Consider the following 16,200-nt stretch of genomic DNA (forward strand, 5'->3'; position numbering starts at 1 on the left):
ACGCTCTTCTGCCTCTCTACCACCGCTCCCAGACTCCGATGTGTAGCGATTCAGATTATTTCCGACTTCATTTGAGCCCTGATGGCCGAAATTCCCGGAATTACTGGTGTCCGAAGACAAATCCCCGGGGATGTCAGGGATCAGCGAGGTTTCCATGTCGGAGGGAAAGTCGAAGAAGTCATCTGGAAGATCAATGGGAAAATCAAAATCACCATTCTCTTCGAGAAAGGGACCCAGTTCAGATCCTTGGGCTTCCATTGAAATCGGATCGGAATCCGAGAAGAACAGGGGATCAAGCGGCGGGAAAAGTGGGTTGTTGGATTCCGACAAAAAAATCAGGATCAGGATCGGGCATCGCCGGCTGTAGGGCGATCAATGATTCTGTCATCACCGATGTTAGGGTTTTTCCGCGGTTAAGGAAGAAGAAGACGACGACGACGACCGAAAAGACCACGAGAGTATACCGTGTGGTTTAAGGAAACCCAAATATATATTCCCGACGTGCCTCCAGCGCGTGCATTTCAGTTTTCTAATTCTTCTTTTTCGGCCCACAAATTTCTAAGTCTTCCATTCTGGCCCATTGTGTTTTTTGTGCTGTTGAACAACATCAAATAGTGTGATAATTTCACAAGCTTATGGTTTTTAAGTATTTAAAAAGAAGTTATTCTTTATCATAAAAAATAAAAAATTATCTGTAAAATAATTAGAAATAATTAACTATAATGAAAATAGATCATACGAATTTAAAAGATATAGTTATTCTATTTTCCATCTCTTGTGCCCATTATTTCATAGCATCTTCTTTTGCAAGTGGATTTGGTAGGTGAGTATAGTGGTAATCTTGTAACATAGAAGAACAATTCAATAGAACAAAAAAATAATTAAAAGTAGAAACAAATAAGAAAAATAAAAAATACAGTATCAGTTTATTTGTAATTTCTAACATGTTTCAATACCACTAAAACAATTATTAATTATTTTAAATAGTTTATGTAAATATTTATTCATTAAAATAAAACTAATGTCATTTTTTCCGAATGATTGTTTTTTTTATTTTATTGGATAATTTAAGGTTTTTCTAAAGAAAAATTGTGAAAATCAAATTAAGACACGGCAATTATTATTTATTATCCATTTATATTATAATTACATTTAAGATAATAAAAACATCTCAAGGGCTGTAAACTTTTCTCCTCTCCCACTTGTTGCGAGAGAGGGAGAGGCCGAGGGTCTTTTTCTCTCTTACACCCTCATGGATTTTGGATTTGGATCGATCCTCTCTTTCTCGCGATGCTAATCCGAAAATTTTCCTCCTTTTCATCTCCTTCTTCTCCGTGAAATTTCTTCCTGTTTCTCTTATCTTTCTAAGAGAGAGAGAGAGAGAAGGAAACAAGAGCGAGAAGGACCGAGGAAGAGAAAGAGAGAAGCGCCATGGCTGCTCTGGGCGAGAAGGAAGCAATGGTGGATCCATTTTTGGTCGAGGCTCTTCAGAACCCTCGTCATCGTCTGACCAGTTAGTGAATTCCTGATTTTCTCGCGAGCCCCATGATTCAATGTTTTATCTTTATTCGTGGGTTGATCCGATCTTCGATATCTCGTTTCTCGGTAGTCATCTAGGGTTCGTTACGGGATTGCTGGATTTTGGGTTTTCTCTGGTTAGCGCATCCTTGTTAGGGTTTTCAACTATTTGTGCCCATTTCCGGTTTCAGTTTAGGAATTAGGGTTCTTTGTGCTACTTGACGATAGATCCATGACTTTTGATCTTATCATGATCATCATTTCCTCTCAGCTCAACAAAGAACAAAGCTTAACTATGAGAGCTTGTTACATCTGTGGCGTTTTCTCTAATTCAAAATGATATTCAGTGTTCTTGGAGAAACGAACTCTACTCCTTTCCAGAACCTTGTTTGTGAACATATGTGATTGGTTTTTACCTGATGGCTATCAAAAGTTTAACCTTTCTGTTCAATATTTTCTTTTTGATCTAGTTATTTCATAGAAATGGCTGAATCTGTAGATATTTGCCAGTATATGAAGTCAAAATGTGATAGATTTAAGTATTCTTTCGTTATCTTAAACTCTTTGTTTGATCTGTGGTCGTTTACCAGTTTTGCGCATGGAATTTGAAGTACAGAGGTTCTTGCAAAATCCTGAGCAGCAGCAGTTCGAGTTTCAACATTACCCGACATCTTACCTTCGGCTTGCAGCCCATCGCATTGCTCAGCATTATGGACTTGTAACCATGGTTATGGACAGTGGTTCAGATGGCTCGGGGAATGGAATTCTCGCAAGAAAAACTGCAGAAAGCAGACACCCTTTGGTTTGCCTGTCTGAAATTCATGCTAAGCAGCCAGGGAATGATCAACCCGAGGTTCTGAAAATCGCAATCAAGCCTAGACCTAAAAGAGGATCTGGTGGTGAAGGCACTAGAACGGGAGTGCAGCGCAATATTACGAGAAGTGTGGAAGAGAGAAAAGAGGAGTATGATAAAGCTCGAGCTCGTATATTTAGCAGCCCTAGCAGTTCGGATTCTGAAGATTCTTCATCACAAGCTTCCCTTGATGGAAAGCATACATGTCTTAATGGAAATGGAGCCGATGTGGTAAGGAATCTTTCGGTTGATGCGGAAAAGAACCTTACTTTCGGGGAATCTGGAGGGCCATCTAGGGTTGCCATCATAAGAGATAGAGAGAAGGATCGTTTTGATCCTGACTATGACCGGAGCTATGGGAGGTACGTAAATATAGTTTCCGAGTACAGGAAGCTTTCCATGTCTACAATGGCTGTGTAAACTTTTCTTTTTAAGCATCCAATCCATAACCTGAACTTTATATAAGCATGATGAGAAAGATAATAACACCATTAGCATTGAATCGATGCAGGTATGTCAGGATCATGCCATCGGGTCAAAATTTCACCCCGACCCCAATCCAGCTACCGTTTCACGAGGGGTTATTCCCACAGATCCCGATAACTCAAGCTTCTCCAAACTTTCATTACCCCTTGAATCCGCACCTAACGGTAAATCCGCCTCCGAGGGGTGCATCTACTCATCACACACCGTGGCCAAACGCTGCAATGATGTATGCACATTCATACGGGCAGTTCAGACAGACTGCTTTTCGGGTAATCCACTCATCCTAGTTCAGTTTTCTCCCGAGATTGATCAATCTCCTTCCTTTTCCTTTGTCTGATTTCAATCTGAAATACCTGCAGGCGCCATTCTGCCAGCAACCACTGAGCTTCGAGTACATGCAGAATCGGTAACGTTTATCCTTTTTGTATGCAGATTTATGGGTTAGGGTTTAGGAACTTTCGATCTGTTTTTGAATCCGTTGTTAGCCGATTTTGAGACCTTATGCAGACATCTTCTCTTATGCTATTACAGAACCCAGAAGACTAATCATCATAAACATGGTTTATGGTTATGGTCTTGTCTTGATTCTTTCGAATACTTTGAATATGTTGTTGTTGTTTGACTTTGTTTCCACCATGTCTTGGCTTCTCATTTACTCCTCCATTGATGGATGCTTCTCGTAGATACAGGTAGTTTCCCAGAATTCTCGACACATAAAAAGGTGAAAACTTTTGCAATGGTGAATAGATAGATGGGTTAATTATTATAATTTTTAATGAAATCTAAATAATTAAATTTAAACATAAGTAAAAAAATGTATCCGTAGCCAACAGAAACCAACTAGAATGGCAATCTATGTCTGAGTTTCTAGTAACTTAATACAACCAAAACTATTATGTTGCTTGCACATTTCTTGTAATGAGGTTTAGGACATAAAGTTTGGATTTGGATTTCTTGTAATGAGGTTTAGGACATACAGTTTGGATTTGGAGTTAATGAATGATAGTAATAAATCTTTGTGACAATAATGGATTCAGATCATGACAGCTACTAACCCAACCCACCACCATGCTTTTAGTTGATACCCCACCAAGAGAATCATATAATAATTTTAGTTTCATCATTATTATTCATAATTTTAATTGCCCCTTTATTTGGGCCCAAAAAACATATGCAATATATCACATAATTTCTTAGATTGGTAAGCATCAGATCCTGGCTTTTCTGGTTTCCACTCTTTTGTTTGTTGCTGTGTCCGTACGGTGTATAAGTGCCTCAATGTCCAGTGCCTAACCCACAAGCTGTACATACACACACACATGTGTATATATATATATATGCATGTACATATAACCAGATCTGGATCTCTTTGAATCATAGATCCAAGTATAGGAGCCTAGCAAGAACAAGATATGGTAAGAAGAGGAAGCAAAAAGAACGTGATGAAGTGAGTGATCGAATAACAGAATGTTCTGTTCTGGTCGACTTCACGGAGTGACGTCACTGAGTTAACTCAGTTACCATAGAATCATACATACTGAAACAGAACAACCAATGGACGCATATGCAGAGACACCAATTTCCAGTTCAGGAACTGACATAAACATTGCGAGCTCTATGCCATTCAGACAAGGACCAAGAACCAGAACTCTCTTCTGTTGAGGATGTCTGACCAAATTTTTTTACCACAGATTCAATCGTCTCGAGGTGGGAATAGAGTCAGTACCGTCCTTCCTCCATTGGCGTTAGCAGATTCCAAGTCCTCTCCGTAACTATTAGCCACTGTACTGTGCAATGCCGCACCCATTCTATGACCTTGTTGCTGCGTCTGCCGAGCCGCCAGGAACGAATGCTCGAACTGCCCGTTCGTCGGAGAACCAAAATGGGTCATTTGCCGGTGGTGGAAGTGCGGAGGTTGCAGGTGGGGATTGGCTGTGGCTGTGGCGGTGGCAGCCATCTGCTGCTGCTGCTGCAGCATCGCCATTGGGACAAAAGCAGGCATGAAATGGTCCGAACTCGGTCCCCTTGTCGGATGCAAGAAATGGGCAGGCACTGGAGAACTAGCGAACAAATTATCCATCGCTGGATCCGACACAGCTCCGCCGCTGCCGCCGCCGGAGGACAGACCCTGCATTCTCTTGAGGTACAAACGGTACTTCTGCAGATGGCTCGCGACGTTCTCTCTGGTCAGACCGTCGACGCTCATCATCTGCATGATGGTCTTCGGGACAGCGTTTTTTATGCCGAGATGCGCGACCGCGTCGACGAACCGCTTGTGCAGCTGCGGCGTCCAGACGAGACGCGGCCGCTTCAGCGTCCGAGCTGGCTCGTCTCCGGCGGCTCCGGAACCCAGATCCGCCGAGTCGGCCGCGAACTCGGCGGAGGAGTTGGCCTGGGACGACGGCGGCGGAGGCTGCAGCGTCGCGGATGGCGGGTGACCTTGACCGGAATCGCTGTTAGGGCTTCGGATATCGAAGGCGAGGGCGAGATCAGGAGTGATTAGAGACTGCGACAACGGCATGAGCTCCTCCGGTGATGGAAGCTCTTCTTCCCATCTGGCGAACCAGTTGGATTCTTCCTCTCTCATTCTGGGAAAAACAAAACTCAAATTCACCAACCGATCTGACAAACCCGGACAAATGTTCGACGGAAGCATCCGAAAATCGACGGAATCAAAGAAAAAACTCACGGAAAGGTACTGTCTTTTTGGACCCCAGACCCGCCGAGTCGGCCGCGAACTCGGCGGAGGAGTTGGCCTGGGACGACGGCGGCGGAGGCTGCAGCGTCGCGGATGGCGGGTGACCTTGACCGGAATCGCTGTTAGGGCTTCGGATATCGAAGGCGAGGGCGAGATCAGGAGTGATTAGAGACTGCGACAACGGCATGAGCTCCTCCGGTGATGGAAGCTCTTCTTCCCATCTGGCGAACCAGTTGGATTCTTCCTCTCTCATTCTGGGAAAAACAAAACTCAAATTCACCAACCGATCTGACAAACCCGGACAAATGTTCGACGGAAGCATCCGAAAATCGACGGAATCAAAGAAAAAACTCACGGAAAGGTACTGTCTTTTTGCTTCTGATGCCAAACCCAGATGAGGTAAAAGACGAAAGAGGTCAACCAACAATCAGTGAAAAATTCGGTGGAGATGCAATCCGAATTTAACAAAGAACCGAATTGGATCTTTCCTAGTTTAATTTCAAGAAGAAGAAGAAGAAGGGACTCAGGAGACTGAGGACGAAGGAATGATGGAGAGAGGTTCGAGGTGGATCTTTTCAGCTTTTGTCTCTAATCTACGATGATGATGATGAATGACGACGACGACGACGATGATGGGGTTCTACAGTACTACTATTTGCATACATTACTGTGTGGATTCTATGTTTGATTGGTTGGGAGATTTCACTTTCAAATTTGTAGCTAAATATTATAATTCTTACTTTTTAAAAATTAGATTTTATATCGATACGTTAATTAAATGATACGCGATTCACAGACCCTTTTAGACAAATAAAATAAAGAGCATAGGAAAATTGACAAATATATATAATAAAAGAAATTAAATAAAAATATCCAATAATTGTACAGATTCTCTCTCTCTCTCTCTCCAAGTATCATTACTAATCTGGACCTCATTATTAATGACTTCGAGGGGGCAGAAACCCAGAGGTGAAAGATCTCTCTCTCTCTCTCTCTCTCTCTCTCTCTCTCTCTCTCTGTGGACAACACAAAAGTACCTTGATTTCGATCGGGTCGGTTTCTTCTTGAATCAGTGGATTGCGGGTTTGATTCCTTGCTTCTATCTGCCTTGTCTGGGTTTGTGTTCTCTTTAGATTTTCTTCGATTCGTCGCGTGTAAACTAGGATCCGATTAGGTTGCAAGAGTTCTCGGTCGAAAACCCTAGAGTCTAATCGCACAGAATTTGTCATTCTAGGGTTTTCTTGAGTTCTTTGATTATCCTTTGTTCTCGCGTTCTTTCTTTGGATGTGTTTCGCTTCACATTTGCGTGAATTTACCTTTCTTCATGTTAATTCTACCTATGAGTTGGGTCTGATTTAAGCATTGCTTCATGCATCTTCCGGTTAATTCGCTACCTGAGTGTTCATCATAACGCCCGTATGAACATTTTCGTCTTCTCTTTTGGGCATGGATACGATGAATTTGCTTATATGTTGTGTTGTCTCTTGTCTCTGGTTAGAGCGTATTTGTTGTATTTAGATATATCAGTGGAATGACATATTCGTGTTGGATGATTTAGGTCTTTCTTGGTTTGTGGCAATCTTGTCAAACTGAGTCCAGAAAGTCGGAAGAAGATTTCAGCTCATTATTTACAGTGGTTCCAAGAACTCCCCTAGTTAAAGAACTTTTTTCGAGGATCGTTTCTGCTTAGCCATGGTGATTTTTCTGTCTCTAAAGTGACTTCACTTCCATTTGTGATTCACTAGCATGATTTTTGTTTCTTCATTTGATGGTGCTATAATACCTTTCTTCTCAGGCAAGCAACGAAAATCTTCCACCGAATGTTGTCAAGCAACTCGCTAAGGAACTCAAGAATCTTGATGAATCCCCTCCAGATGGCATCAAAGTCATGGTGAATGACGAAGATTTTTCAACAATATATGCTGATATTGAAGGCCCAGGTTCACTATCGATCTTTGCCGTCGCAGATTACGAAAATGAAATACTGGAAACTAAGATTTTCTTCCTTGATTACTTGCAGTTGGGACCCCGTATGAGAATGGCGTTTTTCGCTTGAAGTTGTCCTTGTCACACGACTTTCCTCATTCTCCTCCTAAAGGTTTGTTCGTTATGCACATCTTTTAAGACAGACATATTAATCCGTAGTGAGATGATTTCTTAGTTTTTTTCCTGATTTCTGAGTTGTTTGTAATGTAAGGTTACTTCCTAACGAAGGTTTTCCATCCTAATATTGCAACCAACGGAGAGATCTGTGTTAATACGCTTAAAAAGGATTGGAACCCAACTCTTGGATTACGTCATGTACTCACTGTAAGATCCATGAGCCTTCTGTGCTCCCTTAAGATTAATCTCTGCTTTTAGTTTCCGTTTTTTCTCATTTTTTTTTCTGTCAACAGGTAGTGAGGTGCTTACTGATCGAACCATTTCCGGAATCTGCCCTAAATGAACAGGCAGGCAAGATGCTACTTGAAAAATATGATGAATATGCACGTCATGCTCGGTGAGTTACCTCATACACGGTCTCCTGCTGCTTTGTGTTGATTGCATTGAGGGAAACATTGTACCTTCTGGGTTCTAGCTTAGTGCTTTACTGCCAAGAAATGAAATACTGAAGTAATTTGGTATATGCTATCATTTGTAGGCTTTACACTGGTATCCATGCCAAACCAAAACCTAAATTCAAGACAGGGGCTATCTCAGAGTCTATGACGGCTCTAAACATTGACCAGACTAAAACAACTGTCGACCAGAACAACGAGATGCCTAATGGTGCGAATCCGATACTTACTTTAATGGCAGACATCAAGAGAGCAACAACTAGCGGCCAGGACCAACAAGTGGCAAACCCGGTCGGAGCAGCCCCTTCAGGATCCATAACTGTATCAGGAAAAGCAGTATGTACGCATAAAAAGGAAGCGGGATTGGCCAAGGTTCAGGTGGAGAAGAAGAAAGTAGATGCCCGAAAGAAAAGCTTGAAGAGACTGTGACGCTATGTTAGTATCTCAACTCTCCCCCAAACTGTTGTTTTGATTTCATAGGAGGGCTCTCTGTTTGTCTGTGACGATTACTGTCATTGTGGGGAATAAAGTTAAAAACACAGAAGGCCATGACAAGAGTGACCTTGGTATAATCTTTCTGCAATTCTTCTGTACACATCATGATGAACTAGAGTTACAGAAAACAGACGGATGCTGTACTATGAAAGACCCTTCTTCACGGTAAATGCTTGTGTAGTTCCGGTTGAGGCAGGAAGAAAGACGGATCAAACTCGGGAGAATCATCTCCAACCTTCTTCAATCTGTCATCATGAATGTCATTGTGATCTAAGGTTCGCATTGTAGAGGCAAGCATCTTCTTACTCTCGTCCTTACTTAGCATGTCGCCTCCTATTTCGATATCGTATTTCCTGTTTGTGCTAAAGTCTGAATCGAATTCAGACATGACAGATACAGTTGTCATATCTTCATAATCCGGTACCCATGCTCGGAGGTTTATCTGTGAAGGTGGGATATTGGTGAACAAGACTTCCTTGAGATTCTTCAGTAGCCCTTTCTTGTAAGGGTTTTCCTTCCTATCGTAACGGTACCTGAAATTCTCGTATGTTGTCTGCATAAAGGCAAGAACTTTCTTACCTTACAGAGGTTTGTAAGCTATTTTCTCTTACGAATTGGCTCAAAGGTAAGAACTTTACCTGGTTTGTGGAGATCAGATAGAAATGGAAAACTGTAAGACCACCCACGAACCAGACAACAACGAAGGTATAGACAATGAGAATGACAGAGACTATATCATGGGCCATGATCCTCCATAATCGGCCTGGCTGCCGGAGCAGATTGAACCACGAGAAGACGAACACATATATGCACAACAAGGTTGAGCATGATATGAAACAGATGAAGAACGGGTAATTCCGCTGCAAAAGAGGTCACACCCGGGAATACTCTCACTGTTATTATGAAGCATGGTCTCGAAAAACAGGGGTAGATAAAGGAAGATTCAAATCTATACACTTACCACTGCAATACACTGTCCTACCCAAGGACAGTGGTGATCAAAGCGTTGGACACAGTTGTTGCAGATGGAACAATGAGAAGCTCGTGGTGGACGGTACAACAAACAAGTTTCACAGAACTTCACTTTGATGGTGTTGCCGTTAACAAACACATCTTTGGTCTTCGGTATCTTGAGGTTTGGTGTTTTGCTGTTCACCCATTCCTTAGATTGTGTCATGTAACCATCTGAACTGTCATCATCCATTGCAGGTGGTTGCTTATTCCTGGGGATGATTCCTGGATCTCTAGACGATGTTAACAAGAGAAATGTAAAATCCTGCAGGGACCAGAGACAGGAAGAGATAGATAAAGCATAAAGGGTTTTAACTGAGATGGATCAAAGAGGGTTTAGAATCTGTTTTACCAACCAAGAATGTGAGGACAAACCCACAGGTCAGGACGGGATAGTTGAAGGATGGGTCACCATTTCTGATCCATACAAGCATCCTTATGCAGAATGTAAGTGCAGGAGCTCCGATCAGGAGCGAGGTTAGAAACAGAGATGATGCATCCGGACCGAAGATTAGCATTCCACCACAGCAAAATATCTGACGCAACAACAAACAGCAAAAGATCATCATCACCTCTGGTTTTCTAAGAAATGTACAGTAGTTGGAATGAATACCAAACAGAACATCTGATGAAGAATGCAGCATTTTGACTGATCTCTGGTATGAGTATTCTAAGGCTAAGTTCAGAAAATCTCCATTCTTCTTCTTCTCAAATAACACTCTCCATTAGCATATCTGAGTTTAGTACAATAAGATAAACAATACATTTTTCTGTACCTTGATTAAGCCACGCATCATTTGAATATATGCATGTTTTTTCACCAAGGAATCCTCATGAAAGATATGCAGCTTCATATCATCAACAATCATGACACACACATGGCAAAACCAAATCATCCACGTTTTTCTCACGTAAACAAACATCAAGCTGTTCATATATATGATGATATTGACGATGATGGAGAAGAAAGAATATTTACATTGTTACCCTTCCATGCTTTGTAGGCTCTGATTTGGGAGATGGGTTTGGAAGTGGAAGCAGACATGTCCAAATGATGATCAGAGGGAGGAACACAATGGACCTGACTGTTCTTTTTCTTGCTCATTCTCTCTCTCTGCATCTTCTTTCACCTGTTTGTCCCAAAATCCCACATGAAACCTGACATCAAACCGTCTTTCCTGTCTCTGTCTCCTAATTCTCTCTTCAAATTCTTAAACTTTTCTCTAGATTCTTTTCTGGGTATCAACAGAATCAAACAAAGAAATGTGGGTTTTGGGGATTTCTCTCTTCTTCTTCTTCCTCCCCTAATTAGCTCTCTCTCTCTCCCCCCCTAAGAGATTTGTCTGATGGCTGTTTCGGTATTCTAATGATTTCCAAAATTTCCGCGAGGTTGACGCTAATATATTCTGGCAATAAATTTAGGAGCAAAAGTTTCAAAAGAAATGGATAAAGGGGAGGAAAAATCGGAAGGATAAACTTCATTACAATGTTTTTTTTTTTAATCTCAATGTATATCGTATCTTGACTAGATTCTTTGTCGTTGCAAGATATTTGCCCACTCAAATTAGATAGTGTGTTTTTCATCTTCATGTAAAAAAATGTACATCATTTATTTATTTATTTATCATTGTTGTTGTTGCTGTTGTTAGATTTATCTAAAATTTTAAATAAAAAATACAAAAGAAAACTAAAGTAAAAGGGAGGAAAATAACATTATCTGGAAAACAATCAAGAAAAAAAAAGATTCATGAAGAGGTGAGATGATGAGAATATTCATCGCTTCCAATCAACTGCCACTCCTCCATGAAAACAAGCAATTTAATCAAACGTGGAAGCAAATATTTTGCAGATCTTTTCCTCAAAAACGCAAAGAAAAAGGCGAATCCCCACGTAAACATCGTTGCTGTTGCTTACTTTATATAGATCCTTTTGTTCTCCTCCTGTTTGCTCCTTACCCATTTCGTGCCTCGTCTCGGTCAACTTGTTCTTTTCGCTGATTCCAGGTTTTCTGTTCTTTGATCTCTCTCGTTCTGTAATGGGTCTTGCGCTACTGTATTCGTCTTTTGTCTTTGATCTTTAATTTCGTCGTCGCCTGTGTCGTGTACCTGTTTTTGGTTCTTTTCTGTCCTATGTGTCTTTGCCTTGGACTTTATTGTCTTTTGTCCTCGTTCTTGACTGTGTTCTGCTTTTACGTCTCAATGGCTATTGATTGATTTCTGTAATGATGTTCAATTTGACATGCGTAAGATGGGCATTTTCACTTGTTTTTCTGAATTAAATTCTTTAATTCCACGTTTCGGAGAAGGGGTTCGCCTAAACGATCAGACATGCTCAGTTTCATAGTTTTCAATGTGTAAGGCATGTAAGAGATTAAGCTTGGCTTTTCAGTTGGGCAAATGAAAGAGTGATTGGCGAGTTCTGTCTGTTTAGTTTCAGAAACTCAAAAGTTACAATGACACTTGAGGCTGCTCAGCCTCTGAAGCAAACCATTGATTTGAATCGATCCACTTAACATGGCTCTAAGAAAATTCATTGAAACAGGATAGCATTACTCAAATAGATCATCTTCCTGTATCTATAGCTCTTGATCTGTGCATGGCTTCCTATCATGGCCTTGATCTGTTTTGTCCAAACCTCGTGGTTAACCTATATCGGTTTCGATAACTATGAGCAAACTAGGCTGTCTCATTCTAGTATGGTGAATACTGTCTTTATTCCTTTTGCTGCCTGTTTTATTTAGGCTTTTTAATGTCTGCGAGTTCCAACTGCTTGTTAGCTAAATAAGCTTGTGTTCATGTCTTAAACGTCTCTCCATAGGATCTTTGCTTCCTCGGATGAGATGGCAATGGATTCTCAGAAGCTGCTTCGAAGTGTTTGCATACTTTGCTTTCTCTTAGGCTCTTTTTTTGTGTATCAAAGCCTTTTTGCTGATTCTGGAGTAGAAGATGCAAACCCCTCTGTGACTCTGCAAGTAGATGCTTCCGACATCACCGGACGATCTATTCCTGAAACGCTCTTCGGAATATTCTTCGAGGTTTGTTTATCTCGAATCTTTGTATGGGATTGTGCTTCTTCTTCAGGGTAACTGTATATGATTATGCAGTTCCATCTTCTTTCTAATCTCATATTTTCCATGATTAACCAAAAAGTCTAGATTAATTAAATGTAGTTCTGAAAGCAATTTTCTTTCTGGTGCAATTATCTTTACAGGAGATCAACCATGCTGGGGCTGGTGGACTCTGGGCTGAACTTGTTAACAACAGAGGTCAGTTTTTTTAGCTTACCTGTGGTGAAAGCCACAACTCAGAAGAGGCTGTAGTTTTTCTTGTCGGGTCGTTTCCTAGTGAAGTTTTTTGGTTGCAGGATTTGAAGCTGGCGGGCAAAACACGCCATCCAATATCATGCCATGGTCCATCATTGGGGATCAGTCATCGATATCTGTTTCTACAGACCGCTCATCTTGTTTTGAGCGCAATAAAATCGCTCTGAGAATGGAAGTTCTCTGTGACAATGAAGGTAGCAGTAGCAGTGGAAGTGGTTGCCCATCAGGAGGAGTTGGAGTGCATAACCCGGGTTTCTGGGGCATGGTGAGCGTTAAACGATACTCATCAAAAGAATGCGTGTACGAATTTCGGATGATTCTTACCGTGTTTTTCTTCGTTTTCTCGTTCTTCCATTAGAATATCGAGGACGGAAAGAAATACAGAGTGACCCTTTACGTCCGTTCAACCGGAGACATCGATGTGTCAGTATCGTTTACAAGTTCGGATGGATCATTGATTCTTGCCTCTGGAAAGATCATGTAAGAAGAATCTTTCATATGCGTTAGTGTTTCTGCATACTTCCTGTTGTATGAATGATTGGAATATATGCATATGTATGTATATGTTGATGCAGAGCTTCGGCTTTCGAGGTTTCAAACTGGACAAAGATGGAGGTTCTTTTGGAGGCAGAAGGAACAGATCATGGTGCAAGACTTCAGCTCACAACAACCAAGAAGGGGTTAATATGGTTCGACCAAGTCTCAGCCATGCCAACGGATACTTACAAGGTTCATCAGTTCTTTACAACACGTGCCTTAAGCACCTGTAAAAAAGATTACAGACCGCAATTACAGAAAGTTATGGAAAAGTATGTTCTCTCTTTCTGGATAATTGCAGGGACATGGTTTCAGAAGCGATCTTGTTCAAATGCTTGTGGACATAAAACCCAGCTTCATCCGTTTCCCGGGTAAACATCGGATATCAATCATTCGGTTTTTGGCTGTGTTTCCCTCTTCATTTTTTAGCAGAGGCACTTCCTTGGTCCCATTATAACCAGATCTTGGCAAAATAAAGAACATGATGAAAGATTTGCTGATATGTGATCATCACCTCACACTGAATCTCTCTGGACTGAATATGGATATGGTAGGTGGTTGTTTCGTTGAGGGTGAATGGTTAAGAAACGCATTCCGGTGGAAAGACACGGTTGGACCATTGGAAGAGAGACCTGGCCATTTCGGCGACGTCTGGAAGTACTGGACAGACGATGGACTTGGCCACTTCGAGTTCTTTCAAGTTAGCTTTCCCTTTCTTTTTCCTTGGCTCTTGTGAGAAAATCCAGTCTTTGAACTGTTCCCAAGCTCGATGTCAATTGTACAACCGACAATTCTTGCAGCTCGCTGAGGATATCGGTGCAGCCCCGATATGGGTTTTCAACAATGGTAATCTTCCTTTGTCCCAAAACCTGTTTCAGCCCGGATTCCATCTCTGGTTCCTAGTGTTACTGATATATGTTTCTTCATGTTTTTGCATGTTGATAAATATTGCTGCAGGGATCAGTCACCAAGACGAAGTTGAAACTCCCAGTGTCATGCCCTTTGTTCAAGTATGCTGATGAAATCCAGTAACCCCTCCTCTTTTCAGTTAGCAAATGAGAGTTGCCCGGTAACAAACAGAAAAAAAAAACTACTTTTTTTTTTCAGGAAGCACTTGATGGTATCGAGTTTGCTCGTGGAGATCCTGATTCTACATGGGGATCTCTTCGAGCTGCAATGGGACACCCAGAACCTTTCGAACTGAAGTATGTTGCTGTCGGGAACGAAGACTGTGGGATGAAGAACTACATAGGTTGCAATGTCTCTGTTATGACATTCTAAACTTATGAGCATTGTCTGAAACTGAATGAGATATGCCTTGTCAGGAAACTACCTTAAGTTCTATGAATCCATCAAGAAGGCTTATCCAGACATCAAGATCATTTCCAACTGTGATGGATCATCTCAGCCGCTTGACCACCCTGCTGATTTCTACGATTTTCATGTAAACCCATCTTTAAAAAACATTATCTTGTGGCATTTCTATGGCTCCAAGTCCCGACGGGAAATCGCCTTTTCGTGCAGGTTTACACATCCGCTGGCAACTTGTTCTCCATGTCCAATAAATTTGATCAGACATCACGAAAAGGTCCAAAGGTACGCTGTAGATAATCCATGCTTCTTGCCTTGTATTTCTCTATTTCCTGAAATGATGCCTCGGAAATTTGCTGATTCATGAACAGGCTTTCGTTAGCGAATATGCCGTGACTGGAAAAGACGCCGGTACAGGAAGCTTGCTTGCAGCTCTTGGTGAAGCTGCTTTTCTCATCGGTCTAGAAAAGAACAGGTTTCCTGAACTTTCTTCTTGTTTTCAGATTTCATCACAAGCGAACGCACTCGCTTAACACAATTCCTCTGTCCTGTATGTATAGATGTTTATATAGCCAAGAGAGTAAACCATCTGTTCTCTTCTTTTGTTGCAGTGATGTCGTTGAAATGGCAAGCTATGCTCCTCTCTTTGTGAACACGAATGATAGACGGTATGTTCACTCAGTTGATCTTTGTTTCATTTTTCTTGTTGTCTTATATACAACATACAATCCTCGGTAATAACCAGTTCCTCTAACCGGAAGCTTCCTTGTCCTTTTTTCGTTTTTCAGATGGAACCCGGATGCAATAGTCTTCAACTCTTCCCATCTATATGGAACTCCTAGCTACTGGGTCCAACAATTCTTCACAGAGTCAAACGGCGCAACCCTTCTCAGTTCAAAGCTCAACGGAAATTCTTCTTCTCTCGTGGCATCCGCAATTTCCTGGCAAGACAATGACAAAGATTACATAAGGATAAAGGTCTATTTTCTTCCAATCTGACATCAAAGTTCTAAACTTTTCCAGAAATTTAACCTACGGGTTCTCCTTTTGAGCCAGATTGATGCGTGTATTGATGCAGGTTGTGAACTTTGGAAGCAGTCCAGTGAATCTCAAAGTGTCTGTGACCGGATTGGACCCGAACATAGTGAGAGTTTCTGGATCCAAGAAGACAGTTCTGACATCTACCGATGTCATGGACGAGAACTCCTTCACGCAGCCAAATAAGGTAAGTAACATAAAGGAGTCTCTGAAAGAAACTGATGGATTATACATCGGATCAGTCGTTCTTTCAGCTGAAAGCTCGAAGGGCTAAGCCTAAGCTGTTTCTCCGATCTATTTTCACAGGTTGTCCCGAAAGAAAGCCCGCTGGAAACGGCAGAGGAGGCCATGAGCGTTGTTCTCCCGCCACACT

The 16,200-nt window shown here is 41.5% G+C and overlaps 5 protein-coding genes and 1 pseudogene across 13 annotated transcripts in view; 3 read left to right on the forward strand and 3 right to left on the reverse strand.

Annotated features, from left to right (window-relative positions):
* The window catches only part of LOC104826879, a 2,732-nt pseudogene extending 2,289 nt beyond the window's left edge, over window positions 1–443 (reverse strand).
* Window positions 444–1,188: 745 nt separating this feature from the next.
* On the forward strand, window positions 1,189–3,454 carry LOC104826881. The gene is made up of 4 exons (XM_010559818.2): window positions 1,189–1,513; window positions 2,109–2,733; window positions 2,883–3,126; window positions 3,217–3,454. The coding sequence occupies exons 1-4, from the start codon at window positions 1,432–1,434 to the stop codon at window positions 3,265–3,267; spliced, it is 1,002 nt and encodes a 333-aa protein (XP_010558120.1). The 5' UTR covers window positions 1,189–1,431; the 3' UTR covers window positions 3,268–3,454.
* An 828-nt stretch (window positions 3,455–4,282) lies between these two features.
* Window positions 4,283–5,917, reverse strand: LOC104826880 (transcription factor PCL1-like). 3 transcript variants are annotated; one of them, XM_019204176.1, is made up of 2 exons: window positions 5,606–5,917; window positions 4,283–5,241 (listed from the first exon to the last, which is right to left on the reverse strand). In XM_019204176.1, the coding sequence occupies exons 1-2, from the start codon at window positions 5,875–5,877 to the stop codon at window positions 4,551–4,553; spliced, it is 963 nt and encodes a 320-aa protein (XP_019059721.1). In that variant the 5' UTR covers window positions 5,878–5,917; the 3' UTR covers window positions 4,283–4,550. The 3 variants fall into 3 exon arrangements, with proteins under 3 accessions (XP_019059721.1, XP_010558117.1, XP_010558119.1); XM_010559815.1 differs by having other exon boundaries at window positions 4,283–5,212; window positions 5,577–5,917; XM_010559817.1 differs by lacking the exon at window positions 5,606–5,917 and adding an exon at window positions 5,547–5,560 and having other exon boundaries at window positions 4,283–5,445.
* Window positions 5,918–6,449: 532 nt separating this feature from the next.
* Window positions 6,450–8,708, forward strand: LOC104826883 (ubiquitin-conjugating enzyme E2 22-like). 4 transcript variants are annotated; one of them, XM_010559823.2, is made up of 7 exons: window positions 6,450–6,524; window positions 7,114–7,250; window positions 7,351–7,495; window positions 7,576–7,653; window positions 7,753–7,865; window positions 7,952–8,055; window positions 8,197–8,708. In XM_010559823.2, the coding sequence occupies exons 2-7, from the start codon at window positions 7,248–7,250 to the stop codon at window positions 8,540–8,542; spliced, it is 789 nt and encodes a 262-aa protein (XP_010558125.1). In that variant the 5' UTR covers window positions 6,450–6,524; window positions 7,114–7,247; the 3' UTR covers window positions 8,543–8,708. The 4 variants fall into 4 exon arrangements, with proteins under 4 accessions (XP_010558125.1, XP_010558124.1, XP_010558123.1 ...); XM_010559822.2 differs by lacking the exon at window positions 6,450–6,524 and adding an exon at window positions 6,533–6,638; XM_010559821.2 differs by lacking the exon at window positions 6,450–6,524 and adding an exon at window positions 6,535–6,671.
* A 42-nt stretch (window positions 8,709–8,750) lies between these two features.
* Window positions 8,751–11,202, reverse strand: LOC104826882 (probable protein S-acyltransferase 3). Of its 2 annotated transcripts, none has more exons than XM_010559820.2 (5): window positions 10,599–11,202; window positions 9,976–10,155; window positions 9,570–9,884; window positions 9,247–9,468; window positions 8,751–9,161 (listed from the first exon to the last, which is right to left on the reverse strand). In XM_010559820.2, exons 1-5 carry the CDS (start codon window positions 10,737–10,739, stop codon window positions 8,769–8,771), a joined length of 1,251 nt encoding a protein of 416 aa, XP_010558122.1. In that variant the 5' UTR covers window positions 10,740–11,202; the 3' UTR covers window positions 8,751–8,768. The 2 variants fall into 2 exon arrangements, with proteins under 2 accessions (XP_010558122.1, XP_010558121.1); XM_010559819.2 differs by lacking the exon at window positions 10,599–11,202 and adding an exon at window positions 10,396–10,586.
* Window positions 11,203–11,347: 145 nt separating this feature from the next.
* Window positions 11,348–16,200, forward strand: part of LOC104826885 (alpha-L-arabinofuranosidase 1-like) — a 5,190-nt gene continuing 337 nt past the window's right edge. The window contains exons 1-18 of one of the 3 annotated variants that reach the window (XM_010559828.2): window positions 11,349–11,622; window positions 12,437–12,653; window positions 12,830–12,884; window positions 12,983–13,206; window positions 13,300–13,421; window positions 13,517–13,670; window positions 13,780–13,849; window positions 14,033–14,178; window positions 14,279–14,324; window positions 14,436–14,488; window positions 14,586–14,730; window positions 14,804–14,922; window positions 15,003–15,074; window positions 15,161–15,264; window positions 15,401–15,457; window positions 15,578–15,767; window positions 15,868–16,014; window positions 16,134–16,198. In XM_010559828.2, the coding sequence (XP_010558130.1) occupies window positions 12,459–12,653; window positions 12,830–12,884; window positions 12,983–13,206; window positions 13,300–13,421; window positions 13,517–13,670; window positions 13,780–13,849; window positions 14,033–14,178; window positions 14,279–14,324; window positions 14,436–14,488; window positions 14,586–14,730; window positions 14,804–14,922; window positions 15,003–15,074; window positions 15,161–15,264; window positions 15,401–15,457; window positions 15,578–15,767; window positions 15,868–16,014; window positions 16,134–16,198 (1,964 nt within the window). In that variant the 5' untranslated portion in view covers window positions 11,349–11,622; window positions 12,437–12,458. Of the gene's footprint in view, window positions 11,623–12,436; window positions 12,654–12,829; window positions 12,885–12,982; window positions 13,207–13,299; window positions 13,422–13,516; window positions 13,671–13,779; window positions 13,850–14,032; window positions 14,179–14,278; window positions 14,489–14,585; window positions 14,731–14,803; window positions 14,923–15,002; window positions 15,075–15,160; window positions 15,265–15,400; window positions 15,458–15,577; window positions 15,768–15,867; window positions 16,015–16,133; window positions 16,199–16,200 lie in introns of all 3 variants that reach the window. The other 2 variants (XM_010559825.2, XM_010559827.2) reach the window with 2 other exon arrangements.

Source organism: Tarenaya hassleriana, unplaced genomic scaffold (genome assembly GCF_000463585.1).
Source record: "Tarenaya hassleriana unplaced genomic scaffold, ASM46358v1 Cleome5, whole genome shotgun sequence".
NCBI lineage: Eukaryota > Viridiplantae > Streptophyta > Magnoliopsida > Brassicales > Cleomaceae > Tarenaya > Tarenaya hassleriana.

Bases quoted from the DNA above. Each gene is read 5' to 3' on its own strand.
- LOC104826881 (XM_010559818.2), top strand. From the start codon at position 1,432: ATGGCTGCTCTGGGCGAGAAGGAAGCAATGGTGGATCCATTTTTGGTC. The intron at 2,734-2,882 runs GTACGTAAATAT...GAATCGATGCAG, and splicing joins TATGACCGGAGCTATGGGAG to GTATGTCAGGATCATGCCAT. The intron at 3,127-3,216 runs GTAATCCACTCA...AAATACCTGCAG, and splicing joins TCAGACAGACTGCTTTTCGG to GCGCCATTCTGCCAGCAACC.
- LOC104826880 (XM_019204176.1), bottom strand. From the start codon at position 5,877: ATGCTTCCGTCGAACATTTGTCCGGGTTTGTCAGATCGGTTGGTGAAT. The intron at 5,242-5,605 runs CTCCGCCGAGTT...CCAGGCCAACTC, and splicing joins CCGTCGTCCCAGGCCAACTC to CTCCGCCGAGTTCGCGGCCG.
- LOC104826883 (XM_010559823.2), top strand. The intron at 7,496-7,575 runs GTTCACTATCGA...GATTACTTGCAG, and splicing joins TGCTGATATTGAAGGCCCAG to TTGGGACCCCGTATGAGAAT. The intron at 7,866-7,951 runs GTAAGATCCATG...TTCTGTCAACAG, and splicing joins GATTACGTCATGTACTCACT to GTAGTGAGGTGCTTACTGAT.
- LOC104826882 (XM_010559819.2), bottom strand. From the start codon at position 10,554: ATGAACAGCTTGATGTTTGTTTACGTGAGAAAAACGTGGATGATTTGG. The intron at 10,156-10,395 runs GTACAGAAAAAT...TTGTTGCGTCAG, and splicing joins TGATGCGTGGCTTAATCAAG to ATATTTTGCTGTGGTGGAAT. The intron at 9,469-9,569 runs GTAAGTGTATAG...CCTCTTTTGCAG, and splicing joins TAGGACAGTGTATTGCAGTG to CGGAATTACCCGTTCTTCAT.